This window comes from Oncorhynchus tshawytscha, linkage group LG30 (genome assembly GCF_018296145.1).
Source record: "Oncorhynchus tshawytscha isolate Ot180627B linkage group LG30, Otsh_v2.0, whole genome shotgun sequence".
Lineage (NCBI taxonomy): Eukaryota > Metazoa > Chordata > Actinopteri > Salmoniformes > Salmonidae > Oncorhynchus > Oncorhynchus tshawytscha.
This window is the reverse complement of record NC_056458.1, coordinates 5,750,395-5,766,593: the sequence shown is the minus strand read 5'-3', so window position 1 is coordinate 5,766,593 and position 16,199 is coordinate 5,750,395. Positions and strand designations below refer to the sequence as shown.

The 16,199-nt window shown below is 43.1% G+C and overlaps 1 protein-coding gene across 3 annotated transcripts in view; it reads left to right on the top strand.

Annotated features, from left to right (window-relative positions):
* Window positions 1–16,199, top strand: part of LOC112228970 (neuregulin 2a) — a 105,317-nt gene that overhangs the window by 49,671 nt on the left and 39,447 nt on the right. For all 3 annotated transcript variants that reach the window (XM_024394793.2, XM_024394794.2, XM_024394792.2), the window contains exons 2-3: window positions 12,002–12,167; window positions 12,919–13,037. In XM_024394793.2, coding sequence (XP_024250561.1) covers window positions 12,002–12,167; window positions 12,919–13,037 — 285 coding nt within the window. The remainder of the gene's footprint in view (window positions 1–12,001; window positions 12,168–12,918; window positions 13,038–16,199) is intronic.

The following is a 16,199-nucleotide window of genomic DNA, read 5'->3' as shown; positions in this document are numbered from 1 at the left end:
TACACTGTTGGTAATCTTGTCATAGGTGAAGATTCCTTACTGTTTGTCAGCTGGGGTTGTTTATTTTGTATTGTGGTTGGTTTATCTTGTTATCGGGAATCACAAGGATACATGGAGCCTACAGCAGTAAGAGGCTGGGATGCTTTCAGTCAAGGATTAGTCTGAGGACATTACATAACTAACAAAGTTGGCTGGAGATCCCCATAGCTTTCCGCCAACTCTGTCGCCATTGCAGAAAAAAAGAACCTTAAGGTTAAAACCCGAGGATGAGCTCCTATCTCCCTCTGCCTCATCTGGCTGGCTGCGATAGCTCACTCTGTGTGTGTGTGTGTGTGTGTGTGTGTGTGTGTGTGTGTGTGTGTGTGTGTGTGTGTGAGTTTACCCCCTGCAGTGAGAATGATCATTAGCCCTCCTTTTTTAACCTAACAGGAAGTTGTTGACAGTTCTGAGGCTCTGTCTCCTCTAAGTGTTTTCTAACAAGGCTTGTGAGAGATGTGTACAGCTGGATTTGGACTAAAAATAACATGTGTCCTATTGATCTATGATGCATGGTCTTTGTTCTGATTTAGACATTCCCTTGTTTGATTCCAGCAAGTGCAGATGGCACTGACAGCTCATCTTGAAATGGCTCAGATAATTTAGAGATAAAAATAATTTCAGTTCGACGTACTAAACCCTTAGCCACTCCCTGCAAAACGTGGTATGTACACAGGTGCTCCAATCAGCAATGGATTAGGAGAACTTCTGAGAATGTCAGGGTAGAATGGTGCTTACAAAATTGGGCAAATTGTATTGATGGCCCCTTGTATGGATTTGTATATAAAGTGCATACGGAAAGTATTCAGACCACTTGACTTTTTCCAAATGTTACATTACAGCCTTATTCTAAAATAAAAAAAATTCTCATCAATCTACAGACAATAGCCCACAATGACAAAAAAAATGGTGTTTTTAGAAATATTTGCAAATTATACAAATAAAATAAATGTCATATTACATTTACATAAGCATTCAGGCTCTTTACTCAGTACTTTGTTGAAGCGCCTTTGGCAGCGATTACAGCCTGGAGTCTTCTTGGGTATGACTCTACAAGCTTGGCGCACCTGTATTTGGGGAGTTTCTCCCAGATCCTCTCTAGCTCTGTCAGGTCGGATTCTGCACAGCTATTTTCCAGTCTCTTCAGAGATGTTAGATCGGGTTCAAGTCTGGGCTCTGGCTGGGCCACTCAAGGACATTCAGAGACTTGTCCCGAAGCCACTCCTGCATTGTCTTGGCTGTGTGCTTCAGGTCATTGTCCTGTTGGAAGGTGAAACTTCACCCCAGTCTGAGGTCCTGAGTGCTCTGGAGCAGGATTTCATCAAGGATCTCTCTGTACTTTGCTCCGTTCATCATCCCTCGATCGTGACTTGTCTCCCAGTCCCTGCCTCTGAAAAACGTCCCCACAGCATGATGCTGCCACCACCATGCTTCCCCATATGGATGGTGCCAGGTTTCCTCCAGACGTGACGCTTGGCATTCAGGCCTAAGAGTTCAATCTTGGTTTCATCTGATCATTGAATCTTGTATCTAATGGTCTGAGAGGCCTTTAGGTGCCTTTTGGCAAACTTTGAACGGGCTGTCATGTGCCTTTTACTGAGTGGTTTCCGTCTGTCCACTCTACAATAAAGGTGGAGATGGGAGAACCTTCCAGAAGGAAAACAATCTCTGCAGCACTCCACCAGAAGGTTCTCCCATCTCCACAGAGGAACTCTGGAGCTTCTGTCAGAATGACCATCAGGTTCTTGGTCACCTCCCTGACTAAGGCCCTTCTCCCCCGATTGCTAATTTTGGCCGGGCGGCCAGTTCGAGGAAGTTCTAAACTTCTTCCATTTTAAGAATGATAGAGGCCACTGTGTTCTTGGGGACCTTCAATGCTAAAGACATTTTTTTGGTACCCTTCCCCCAGATCTGTGCCTCGACACAATCCTTATCTCGGCGCTCTACGGACAATTCCTTCGACCTCATGGCTTGTTTTTTTTCTCTGACATACACTGCCAACTGTGGGACCATATATAGACATGTGCTAAATTCAATTGATTAGACATAACATGTGGACTCCAAGTTGTAGAAACATCTCAAGGACGATCAATGGAAACAGGATGCACCTGAGCTCAATTACGAGTCTCATAACAAAGGGTCTTAATACTTATGAAAATAAGGTATTTCTGTTTATATATTGAATACATTTGCAAACATTTCTAAAAACCAGTTTTCGCTTTATTATTATGGGGGTATTGTGTGTAGATTTCAGAATAAGGCAGCAACGTAACAAAATGTGTAAAAGGTCAAGGGGTCTGAATACTTTCTGAATGCACTGCAACTAGTGTTCCTAAAGATTGACGCCAAAAGCATTATGGTATCTGCTTAAAGTGATATATTCCATTTTTTTCAGTGAAATCAGATTAGTGAGATGGTGGAACCTGGACCTTTTGATTAGCTGTTAGTTCACCCTGATTTATAGAGCTGTAATGGATGTTTCATCAATGTGAATGTTGTACACGATAGAAGCATGGTAACTCCGTTATTGTCACATCATCTTGTCACGGATTTCCAATGGACAGAAAAAAGGATGAGCTACTGATGGGTTAAATTCCCCAGTATAATTGCTGGTCAAGTATAGATCTTTCCTGATACTCTTTTGATTTATGTAACTGTTCCTTTAAACTAACAGCTTCTTGGCCTCCTCTTACTAAAGAGACACTGTTACATTCTGGCAATTAAGGTAGTTTCGATTACGCTAGCGTACCTGTAGACTTTCAGTCATTGCGCTAACGCTAGTTAGAATTAGCTCGCAAAATGGTATCCATGAGTTCATCGGACTCTGGGTAAGTAGAAAAAATATATATATATCATCTACCATATTCAGAACAACTTACAAGAACTGCATTCAGTAAGGAATTGGAAACAACCACTTGATCCAAGCATTATAAGGAAACCTGTAAAAAGGGTGACATTTTGACAGCAATAATGCAAAGATGATGCCAGAACGATCAGTATCATTTGGAGTTTGAAATACTGCTGATCAGGGCCTCCCAAGTGGCGCAGTGGTCTAAGGCACTGCATCGCAGCGGTCTAAGGCACTGCATCGCAATGTTGCGGTTTCACTAAAGCCTGGGGTTCGATCCCAGGCTGTGTCAAAACCGACTGGGCGTCCCATAAGGCGGCACATAATTGGCTCAGCGTTGTCCGGGTTAGGGGAGGGTTTGACTGGGGGGTGGGCTTTACTTGGCTCATCACGCTCTAGCGACTCCTTGTGCATCATGTCTGGGCTGTGCAGGATGACCGCTGGCTCCGCATAGAGATCTCAGAGCCAGGCAGGGTGTAGGGTCTGACTGTCATAAGACATGTAGCCTACATAGGACAGAGCTTCCCTGTAGGATGCAGGGCCAAGCTATTCTGCTGTTACTCCATACTGTACTAGAGAGAATCAAAACTGTATCTGTAGTCCTTCAGAAAGGCCTCTGCTCCTTTCTATGTACAGTCATTCTGACAAAGGTATGGGGTTAGAGAGCATAGTCCGTACCACAAGTATAAAGTACTATCAATATCTTTGCAGAATTATCAAGGCTAGTTCCAAATTCAAAGGCTGACTCACTGAACACTGAGGGGTTAGTGAACATCAAGCGTAGACTGTCTGAACGTAGACCAAATCGTTCCTTACTGCACATTACAAGTGGACTGTCCGAGCACACTGCAGACTGAACACTAGTACTCTGTGCTGTGTTGTAGTGGACCATCCTTATCCGCAGTCCTTTAAAGGGAACTCGCCTTAATGCAATACACATTCCATCAAACCCCACTACATTCTGAAGAGCTCAATATCACTTAGCAATTTCCACAGAGGGATATTGAAGAAATATTAGTCATTCTCTTCCATATAGGTTTTTAGGACAGACAGCCTGTCTTCTTTACTAGGTCGGGGAAGTGGGGCAATCCCTCCCAAATGAGGACATCCGGTGATTTATTTTGGTGCACCTACATGTTCAGTTTTAATTGAAGTAATTACCTATTATTTATTTAGTATTTTTGATTGTATTGGATACTGTAATTTTATATTTAAAAATAAAAAAAATCCCAACCCTTACCACTCTCCCCTGATTTGAAATAAACTAATGGACAACAGTAATGCTACTTACAACTATTTCCGCTCGCATGTAAAATAGAATACATGTAGTAAAATGATTATATACACGCACATATACAGTACCAGTCAAAAGTTTGGACAGACCTACTCATTCCAGGATTTTTCTTTATTTGTACAATTTTCTACATTGTAGAATAATAGTGAAGACGTCAAAACTATGAAATAACACTCAGGACAGTTCTACAGGGAGACAGGATGGACAGCTGACTGTCCTCGCAGTGGCAGACCACGTGTAACAACACCTGCACAGGATCAATACACCCAAACATCACACCTGCGGGACAGCTACAGGATGGCAACAACAACTGCCCGAGTTACACCAGGAAAGCACAATCCCTCCATCAGTGCTCAGACTGTCCGCAATAGGCTGAGAGAGGCTGGACTGAGGGCTCGTAGGCCTGTTGCTCTTCTCTGACGAGTCACATTTTTTTTCTCATCAGGGGTGATGGTCAGATTCGTGTTTATCGTCAAAGGAATGAGCGTTACACCGAGGCCTGTACTCTGGAGCGGGATCGATTTGGAGGTGGAGGGTCTGTCATGGTCTGGGGGCGGTGTGTCACAGCATCATCAGACTGAGCTTGTTGTCATTGCAGGCAATCTCAACGCTGTGCGCTACAGGGAAGACATCCTCCTCCCTTATGTGGTACCATTTCTGCAGACTCATCCTGACATGACCCTCCAGCATGACAATGCCACCAGCCTTACTGCTCATTCTGTGCGTGATTTCCTGCAAGACAGGAATGTCAGTGTTCTGCCATGGCCAGCAAAGAGCCCTGATCAGTCCCATTGAGCACGTCTGGGACCTGTTGGATCGTCTGGGACCTGTTGGATCGGGCCATTCCCCCTATATATGTCCGGGAACTTGCAGGTGCCTTGGTGGAAGAGTGGGGTAATGTCTCACAGCAAGAACTGGAAAATCTGGTGCAGTCCATGAGGAGATGCACTGCAGTACTTAATGCAGCTGGTGGCCACACCAGATACTGACTGTTAGTTTTGATTTTGACCCCTCCCCTTTTGTTCAGGGACACATTATTCAATTTCTGTTAGTCACATGTCTGTGGAACTTGTTCAGTTTTTGTCTCAGTTGTTGAATCTGGTTATGTTCATACAAATATTTACACATGTAAAGTTTCCTGAAAATATACGCAGTTGACAGTGGGGACTTTTATTTATTTTTTGCTGAGTTTATAAATGTTTCATTAAAAATGACACGTAAAATAGCTTCAATCAATTCTCCTGAAGTATTGCTTGCTGCACTTCTTCTCTCCTGTGTCGGGTCTTTTTTTCTCTTTCTTTCTCTTAGAAAAAGTTGATTTGTCTGTGCTTGTCTCTCTCTTTTTTTCTACCTAGAGGGCTATAGCAGTTACAGTATGCGACTGCATTGTCTTGCATTTTTGTGTGCAAATGTTTTCACTGTGGCCTGTGGGCCTCGGTTGGGGCCGTGTTCTATACTGAGTATGGACATCCCCGAAAGTATTTCCTGAGACGTGCATATTATCTGTCCACTGCGCTGCACACAATTTTCTTAAATTATGCACGCCAGGATATACCAGAGATAAGGGACTGTTGATATTGCAACCGCACAACTCAAACACTGGTTCACCAGTACGTAAGCCGCGGGATGATACAGGTGCAGATGATGTGTGCTCATGATATGCTCTTATCTATTCAGTTGTGTGGGTTAGGCGTTGGACACGCGCTCTCTGCTGTACGACAGACCGTTTAGTTTGAGTTGAGTCGGGTCTCTCTCTCTCTCCCTCTTCTCTCCCCCATGTGGTGGATATCAAATGATCTGGAGAAGTGCTCGAAATAGTTTCCTAATTCTATTTTCTATTAGTTTACAATTCTAAAATTAGGTGTAGGTGTACTAGCCCACTAGTCTAGCAAGCAACACGGTGCTGGGCGCAGCCCAGTGAGTGGTGCTTTACAATTACTGGTGCTGTAATGCATAGCTGTCTCTTTGTGCTCAGTTTTAATAGGCACAATCTTAGTTACAACACCCGTATCTCTATTTCTCACACACACACACACACACACATTGTAATTATGCAGTACAAAGAAATGTGTGACCTGTTCACAACGTTCTATTCCTAGGAAGCGTTTGGGGAAACCTACAATTTATCCTACAATACCATTTCTACTGATCTGCATGCCAGTTATGATATTCATATGCATGTTTTCATGGGACAGTTTCATTTCAATATATATATATATATATTTCTCAAAATCAATGTCACATGTTTTTAATAATATAAATCGGAATGGAAAAATGTTAAAATATACAACTTTAGATTCCTCTAAAGCGAGAGCATCATCCTCTGATATATGGACACACTGATTCACAGTGGGCCATTGGCGGCTAAAGAAATGAGCACGTGGAACTAAGAGATGGCTTAGGCCAATGTAGCAGTAGGCCTTTCATTTCCATATCAGGTTATGTCAATCGCATTCATCTCTCTACTGTGCCTGTCTGCCTCTCCTTCTATCTGTCTTGACTTGAGCTATCGCTAGTGAAGCGCAACATTGTATCAAATCATTCAAATCAACTGTGCCCGGCCCAATGACTGTATATAGGAAGGTCAGGCCCGAAGCTATCGCTGACAAACTTGCAACATTGTATCAACTAGCCTATTCCGGGCCCTCAGAGTTTCCCACGCCAGTGAGCTCAGGACAGACACAGCTGTTTTTGCGCAAAGGGAAATGTGTTCAAGTATTTTATGACGTTTCCACTGGATATATGGGATCCTCAGAGCATGACATTTTACTCTTTCACACCGAGGCCTAGTGATTATCGAGGGAGAGTTTTGGAGCTATTTTTCAAATACTGTGAGGAACTAATGTCAGTCGCAATGGATTTTAAAATAAATACTGACTTCATTGACTTTCTGTGCGAGGTGAAGAAAAAATGGCAGAAAAACAAGTTAATTAAGAAGATCAGAAATCAGACATCCCCAAATGGGCACTTTCCTACATTTGTGCGCAGTTAGTCTACTTCTATGCGTGCTCAGGCACGCACTCCATCGAGGACAGAAAGCAGACACATGCTCATTGCGTGGAGCGCTCCAAGCAAAATACAATGAAAACATTTAAATGATGGTCGGAAATAAATCAGAACTTGTTTGTGTAGCAGGTTGTGAACTCTGTAAACAATGTTTCGACTCCGAATGGTAAATGACTGTGTAGGCCTAATTGATCCACTCATGAACAGAAATGAATGTAACTAAATGACAGGAATTAACAGTAAATGTACTACTGGTGACATGTAATGCGGAATTTATTAAAAAAATAATGGATGGAGAGGTTTTTGGGGGGTTGGGGGATCTCGGATGGTTGAGGGGCAGCACACGGGGAACTGTAGGGGGTCTTGGAGGTTTGGTGACTTGGAGATTGGAAGCTTGGGCCAGTGGCCGATAGGTCGTTGGTTCGGGTCCCCGTTTTGACTTGGTGGGAGATCTGTCGGGGCACGGCGCTTGACCCTGGTTGCTCCTGTGGGTTGCTCTGGATGGGAGTCTGTTAGATGACTGAATGTAATGTAAATGTTGAGCCGTTGTTGCTCCTAGACTTTTCCACTTAACAATAACAACACTTACAGTTGACCGGGGCAGCTCTAGCAGGGCAGAAATGTGACGAACTGACTTGTTTGAAAGGTGGCATCCTATGACGGTGCCACGTTGAAAGTCACTGAGCTCTTCAGTACTGCCAATGTTTGTCAATGGAGACTGCATGGCTGGGTGCTTGATTTTATACACCTGTCAGCAACGGGTGTGGCTGAAATAGCCAAATCCACTAATTTGAAGGGGTATCCACATACTTTTGGCCTTGTAGTGCATCTTGCCTATCATATGAACATCCTTTTCAGACTCAAAAAGTGTTCCCTGGAGATTGGTCTGCTGTCCAAAAGATTTCAAATAGAAATGGTCTTGATATGAACATTTTAAGTTGCATGTATTTGAATATATCTACATTGGTCAGTCTAAAATTCATTTTAAATTCTGTCATGGACATTCATGTATTACTTATTACCACATCATTTACGATTTCTATGCCTTTCGTTTTCCATGTAGGTCAATTCCAACTTGTCCATAATATTCGTCATCTCTCATCATACTTGAGTCAAAGTAAAGATAACTTAATAGAAAATAACTCAAGTAAAAGTGAAAGTAACTTGTGTAAAAGTGTAAGTATTTGGTTTGAAATATACTTAAGTATCAAAAGTAAATGTAATTCAAATTCCTTATATTAAGCAAACCAGATGGTACGATTTTCCTAGTTTTTCTTTTCAAATTTAGGGATAGCCAAGGGCACACTCAACACATTACAAACAAACAAACAAAAAATTACAAACAAGTAATTTGTGTTTAGTGAGTCAGATCAGAGGCAGTAGGGTTGACCAGTGATGTTGTCTTGATAAGTACATGAATTGGACCATTTTCCTGTCATGCTAAGCATTAAAAATGTAAAGAGTTCTTCTGCGTGTCAGGGAAATATATTGAGTAAAGAGTACATTGTTTTCTTTAGAAATGTAGTGAAGTAAAAGTACAGATACCCCAAAACACTACTTAAGTAGTACTTTAAAGTATTTTTACTTAAGTACTTTACACACACTGCTCTTTTTCCCTGGCCACTTTGTCAGAAAATATTGAATGAGTTTCCTTTTTAACAATTAAATTAGCCATGTAAAAATTGCTCTTCTTTTCCTATTATCAGCCAAACCATTGGAATTATAGCTAGCTAGACTCAATTCACCAATTACCATGATGGGTTGTATTTGAGATACTTACCATGATCCTAGCCAACATTTTCAGATACATATCCATGCCTACCAATACCACCAGAATCAATGCCTGTCAGTTATATACCTAGCTGTACAATGATGGATGCCCTGCTAAACATGCTGTAGCTACAACTGGCTCTAAGTACACCTCCAATTGTGTTCCAATTTCCCTCCTGCATAAACAGCATATTTTCACAAGAGTCAGAGATTGAGGCACTTCATGATGACTTACTGTGATAATGTGTCTGAAAGAGAAGGCGGGAGAATGAGCGAGAGGGAATGAGAAAGACCGCAACCTCACCTTGAGAAGCCCCTCCCCTTCACCCCTGTTCACCTCTCTCCTCTGTACCCTTGGGGAATCCCAGTCCTCAACGAACATGAGTGCAGCTGTCAGCTGTGACAGCAGAGCAGGCCAGAGACCATAGGGAGGGAGAAGACCGCCAACTGTACAGCCCATCCTCCCTCCCTCCCTCTACCCATCCATCCATCCATCCTCCCAGAGCTGGGCTGACCCTGTTGTCTAGCTTGGGGTAATTCCATGGTAACGGAATTACGCTTTGACTCAGATTTTTTACTTTAAAATGTATGCCAATCAAAAACCGTTGACTTCAAAGTTGAACAAACCATACAACCCTATGCACAAGGACTACTTTGAACAATTTACACTGAACATTTTACACAAAAACACATTTACTGGAAGAACAGTGCAGATGCAAAGTTTGGCAACAGAATTACTGTAAAATCTCCCTCAGTTATTTTGCGTCCACATTTCCCCAGAACTCCAAAGTTAAATATCTGCTCCGAATTAAGATTCAAAGATGTCTACAGAAAGGATGGAGGTGTCAGCTATGACATGACACCTTGAGTTTGGGGAAAAAATTTTTTAAAAAGATTTTGCTTATTGAACTACAGTGGGATTTACGTCCGGTAACGGAATTACATCATGGGTCCCTGATCTGCCTGATCTATATAGAAATTAATAGCATTATCTTTGTGGTGTTGTATCCTGAATAGGTACACAAAGGTAGAAATATGCAATATTCTTCTTTTGCATATTTGGGTATTATTCTACACACGGGCTATTATTGTCTTGAGCTCCGCCCCCAAACAAGACCACATTTGTTTGGTCCGGACCACAACAAATCGGAACCATTCCATAGACGTCTTATGTTTCAGAAGTTTGGACTTGTGCCGCAGTACTGTTCTCTACTGTACTGTCTCAACTTGTGAAACACAGACCTCTATGATTGGTTAAGATTTGGTCCCGGCCAGGGCGGAATGACCAAATTTCAACTACTTTTGAACCAAATTTCAACTACTTTTTCAATGGATATGTAATGTCGGTGTTCAGGGGGTAAGGCTGCTTGTTAGGGTAAACGGAAAGAGGGTGGGTTGTAGGTGTCAGAAAGAGCCAGGAGAGGTGACATTAACTGTAGAGAGAGAAGAGCGAGAGAGGAAGAGTGAGGGTTTGTCCAGACTGTTTTCAGAAATAAAACGGTTATGAGCATACAACAGTATGCTAGTGGAAGGGAGGACTGTAAGGTGGCCCCAACTGTGGTTTGTAACTACTATGTCTAATTCCATTGCAGATTTGGTAACAGAATTACGAGTTTTAATTACTTAATAATTCATAAACAAACTTGATATCAGCAAAAACACTAACTAATTGATAGGTCTACCTTTACTTGTTCCTTCTGTGAACTTTCAATATCCTCATGAGGAAAATAAATAAGAAAATATCTTTAAAAATATGTGGCTTCGTGGTAACGGAATTTGAAGGCACAAGACAATGTTTCTAAAACTTATAGAAGGGAAAAACATTACTCCCAAAATGAATATGTGTTGATATAAGTTGGCAGGGGTCTTTTTTATTTTTTTAAAGACATTTTCTGGTAGATGTCGTCTACGACCCCTTTTCCATCTGTTTGACCAGATATGAAAGCCTTTGCTTATTTAAAAATGTTACGATGGAAAACGCTTCAAATGTATATATGCCTTTTTGTGTTGTAAATATCAACTCTTAGCTTTCATTTGACACCCTATTTGAACTGGTCCTTTTTTTTTAAAGATGGAAATGTCGCTAGCTAACTTACACTCCAAGCATCGGTCTTGCTGCACACGTGCAATCGTCTCTGGTCACTAAATGACAGGCCATGACAATGTGATCTATGGTTTAACCCTGGACATGTGTTGTGCATTCATCAACTATCTCGGCTTCGTTCGCCCCCTAGCCTTTTAAATCAACGTTGGTTACTGTAGCGCAGTGGAGAACAGAGGTCTTCCCAGTGATAGAAGGTAGCTAACAGAACAACTTCTGTCTACGCTGAGATGGACATAAGATAAGAAAAATGGTCATTCTGTCCTGATAAAAAGGTAGTTAACAAACGTGTGTGTGACAGTTTTATACTTTATCCCCGTTGTGTATAGTAGTTCATTTAAGAACTTTGGTGGCATCTCCTCCATGAGTGCACATCTAGCTACGTCTTTGGTAATACTATTTCTGTCAATCATGGCCGACAAAAATGTCACAATATAGATGAGAGGTAGAGAGAAAGAAATAGATCATAGTTTAATGGTCGTAGCGGCCTTAGCAGCGGTTACTGGTTCTTGCATTTATTTTTCTGAGAGCAATTGTGAAATTCTGAGAGCCTGCTGGGAACGGTTCATCTCTGTCCTGTTATTTATTGTTGTGTTCGTTGGAGCATATCATTCTGAATAGCATTTTTTGTTGTTGGTGTTTTGGTTCTGCTGTGAATACTTGAAACTAGCTCCTCTGTGATTGAAGATGGTGTAAAATGTACCCTGTTTGACAGTGATACTGACTTTGTCTAGGCATGAGAGAGGCTTAGCTGGCAGTGGCTCTGGTGACCTCATCTGGCCATACGAGAGTGTTGGTGAACGGCTGAGCACTTGGTGACCTGTCTTTGTGCCTCTCTCTCTCTCTCTCTCTCTCTCTCTCTCTCAACCCATTTCAATAGTGAACACCAATCAATCAGTAGCAAAATGTATCAATTTTAACACATTTTTCTCTGTCTCTTTTCTAGCTATTGCCCCAAAGTTAAAGCGAATGAGGAACCCACTGATGGTGGATGAGGGAAGCAGGCTCACGGTCAAATGTGAGGCTACAGGGAACCCCAGCCCGACCTACAAATGGTACAAAGATGGCAGTGAGCTCCAGAAAAGCAGAGAGGTCAAAATAAAGTCCAGCCAGTGAGTACATCTACAATCGAAGCTCCTAACACATTTAGCATGTGGTACTATCAACAAAACAGACAAATGTCACAAGTCGCGGCATGGCAGTGATTCCTCCTTCAGGAGTTTTCTCCTAATGCTTTTACCAGCTGACCCAAAGGATGAAATGCATTTTAGAAAGTGAAACATCAACGTAGAGACTTCAACATTATTTATGAGATGATAATGTGCTATGCCAGGGGGTTATGAGCAAATTCCTTAATTGGTGAAATAACAGAAAGTATACTTTGCGGCATAGAAGTGTTTTCAAGACTAGGGGGGGCTTTTTAAAATCAAAGTTGGTTGATGAATAGGCCGGGGCCCTAGATTCCACACACCGTGTTCCATATCGCAAATCTTTACGTTCCTATAGCCTCCATTACTCCTGTGTCCATAGCTTCTTTCAGCTATGTATTTTAACAATCACTTCACTTTGAGGGTGTGTGAGTGCTTATTTCTGGTACAGGGAGCAGGTATCGTAAAACCAAGGATCCCTTTTATAACACACTTGATAACTGTCCGATTCTACCCTGCTGAAAGTAACTGCATCTCACTGGCTTCTATCCCACTCAAATCTGGCTTGTACGGCGACGCCCCGTTCCTGTTGCTAGGCTAGGCGCCTCTAGCCCTGTTGTGTTGTCTTTCTATATCCCTGTCCCCAGCCACGGGTTATGTTTCCATGTCATTTTGGTTCCCCCGACTAAGCTGTTTGTGTTCTCCTCTGCCACAGGAAGAACTCCAGGGTCCAGATCAGCAGAGCCAAGCTGGAGGATTCTGGGAATTACACGTGTGTGGCAGAGAACCTTCTGGGGAACTCCAACTCCACCAGCACTGTTCATGTCCAAAGCAGTGAGTACTGAGCCATGGCCTAACTGTCTGTCAGAGTAGGGGGAATACTGGCATGTTACTGAGTGGTTGGCTGGAACATAGATTAGCGTGTTGGATTTTGTCGAGATGTGGCGAGAGATGTGATTTCTGTTGTTCCTGATTTGTCGTATAGCTGAGTTCTCACATTCTGGCAAAGCTTCAGGAGTCTATGTTCCCGCATAAGAATGTTGGTTCCCTTTAAGTGTGACATAACAATCTCTTTGTGTGTTGGTGTTTGCGTATTCTCTTGTCTCTCTGTGTGTGTGGCCGTCTGTCTATCAGCGGTTGAACTTCCTTGAATCTCTTCTCCTAGTTCTTCTCAACAGTGGCATCGCTGTCTTCCTTGTGTTGTGCCATGACGAGTGATTGGCTGCTAAGAGGAAGGCTGTGTGTCTCTCGCACTGTATAAATACTAGCTGTCTCGCAGTCTCATTCTGTTCCAACTGAACGCCTAGTTCCGCCGTGCTCTAGGGGGAGGCAAGACGGGAGGCAAGACAGGGTCATCAGGGTGATGTGTCCACAGGCTGGGGGGAGGGGCTCACCCAGACGGCATCAATAAACAAATGGCAGTAAATATGGTGAATACGGAGGTAAACCGATCTTGCTGTGTTTGTTTAGCCAACAATGTGGCAGGAAGTTTGATACGAACAAAGGTGGCAAAAAACTTGAATGTCTATATGAATGAATGAATGAATGAATGAATGAATGAATGAATGAAGAAGGCCTTGTATTGAATGTGTGTGATAAGATCTAGACCTACTGCAGTGTTGTGCTCCTTGGCTTGTCTTTTGACAGGTGGAAGGAATGTTTCAAAGGAAACCTTTATCGGGTGCAACATGCTTTCTTGTTCATGTGAACAGGGGATGTAGGATTCATCGGGGTCACTGCCTCGGTTGCGTTTCATCCTAAGGTCATAAGAGAAATGGCTGCAGTGGTGTATGTCTGCCTACCTGCTGCAGTGTGTTGCTCTAGCAGCATGTAGCCGCGGTAATATCTGTGTATGTGTGCCTGCTATACATATATATATATATGAGAGAGAGAGAGAGACCCCAGCTGCTTTGCAGAGGAGACTGTTTCACACCCATTTTAGAATGCAGTCAGAGTTTGCCGGCTTTGTCCACAGAGGCAGCCAATAACATGTTGTTTCCACTGCACACAGCTAGTTAGGCGCTGGGATAGTAACACCCAATCTCATTTTCACATGGTACATGTCTTGCTGAACCCTCCCCTGCCTTGTATCACCTCACTCCAGTCCAACCACTCACACACGTCATGCACACCAGCTTTTGCAGATAATTGCCTGTGGTAATTGAGATCATTAGTAATGTTGGCTGTCACTCCGGTTTTGCTGTCCCATAGAGGTTGAACACGGCTAGGGTAAACACAGAGGGGGACGGGAAGTGTGTGTGTGTTTGCGCTCGCCATTGGATCCCCCCGGGCGAGTGTGTGAGACCCTGAGATGTAAGGATTATGGGTAATGAAGACAAACAGCACCTAGCTCTAGAGAGCCATCATTCCTCTCCCCCAGAGGGATCCAATAGAGCACATGGCTGCCTCTGAACAGTCTGCTCTGTTGGAGAAAACCAGCCCCAACACAACACACTCTGCCCTCCCTCCTCCACCATCCAGCCCCGGACTGCTCCCCTGTGCCAGCCCATGGCTTCCCTCCCTGTCTGGGGTCAGCTGCTGGGGAGGGCCCTGAGCATGGTGGTCCGTCTGAAGTCTGTGCGTGTGCATGTGGTCCAAGGCTGTAAGGTCACAGGTCAAGGAAAGGGCAGCCTGGGGAGTAGCCTGAAATATTGTGGAGCGGCCACTTCTGTGAAGCAAACCAGCTAAATTGAGTTTCACTTTTTACAAGGGAAAAAACTGGAGAGCACTAAACATCACTAACCACTTGAGCAATCTGGATTCATGACTTAACAAGACATGAGAGATGGGGAATGGGGAATAGAGTTAGTGAGATTTACAGGCGTAATATTGTAGAGCCCTGTAGTTCTTGTGGAGCAATGTTTTATAAAGTAAAGCAGTAATAGACCTATTCCTTTTTATAAACTGGGTGGATCGAGCCCTGAATGCTGATTGGCTGAAGGCCATGGTATATCAGACCGTATACCGCGGGTATGATAAAACCATTTTATTTTGACTGCTCTAATTACATTGGTAACCACTTTTATAATAGCAATAATGCACCTCAGGGGTTTGTGGTGTATTGCCAATATCCCACTGCTGAGGGCTGTATCCAGGCACTCTGCATTGCGTCGTATGTAAGAACAGCCCTTCGCCGTGGTATATTGCCCAAAGACCACACACGCTCAGACCTTATTGCTGAAATATATGCCCGAAACAATAAATGTTTTTTATATATACTAAAACACCAGCTGTTTGATATTACCAATGTAGAAAGCCAGTATCGATGATAAACCACCACTATCTTAACCGCCTTCGATAAGAAACATTACTGTGCAGCCATCTTCATCGACCTGGCCAAGGCTTTCGACTCGGTCAATCATCATATTCTTATAGGCAGACTCAACCGCCTTGGTTTCTCTAATGACTGCCTCGCCTGGTTCTCTAACTACTTCTCAGATAGAGTTCAGGGTGTCAAATCGGAGGGCCTGTTGTCCGGATCTCTGGCAGTCTCTATGGGGGTGCCACAGGGTTCAATTCTCGGGCCGACTCTTTTCTCTGTATATATCAAGGATGTCGCTCTTGCTGCAGGTGATTCTTTGATCCACCTCTATGCAGACAACACAATTCTGTATACATTTGGCCCTTCTTTGGACACTCTTAACAAACCTCCAAACGAGCTTCAATGCCATACAACACTCCTGCTCTTAAACGCTAGTAAAACTAAATGCATGCTCTTCAACCGATCGCTGCCCGCACCCGCCCACCCACCTAGCATCACTACTCTGGACGGTTCTGACTTAGAATACGTGGACAACTATAAATACCTAGGTGTCTGGCTAGACTGTAAACTCTCCTTCCAGACTCATATTAAGCATCTCCAATCCAAAATTAAATCTAGAATCAGCTTCCTATTTTGAAACTAAGCCTCCTTCGCTCATGCTGCCAAACATACCCTCGTAAAACTGACTATCCTACCGATCCTTGACTTCGGCGATGTCAATTACAAAATATACT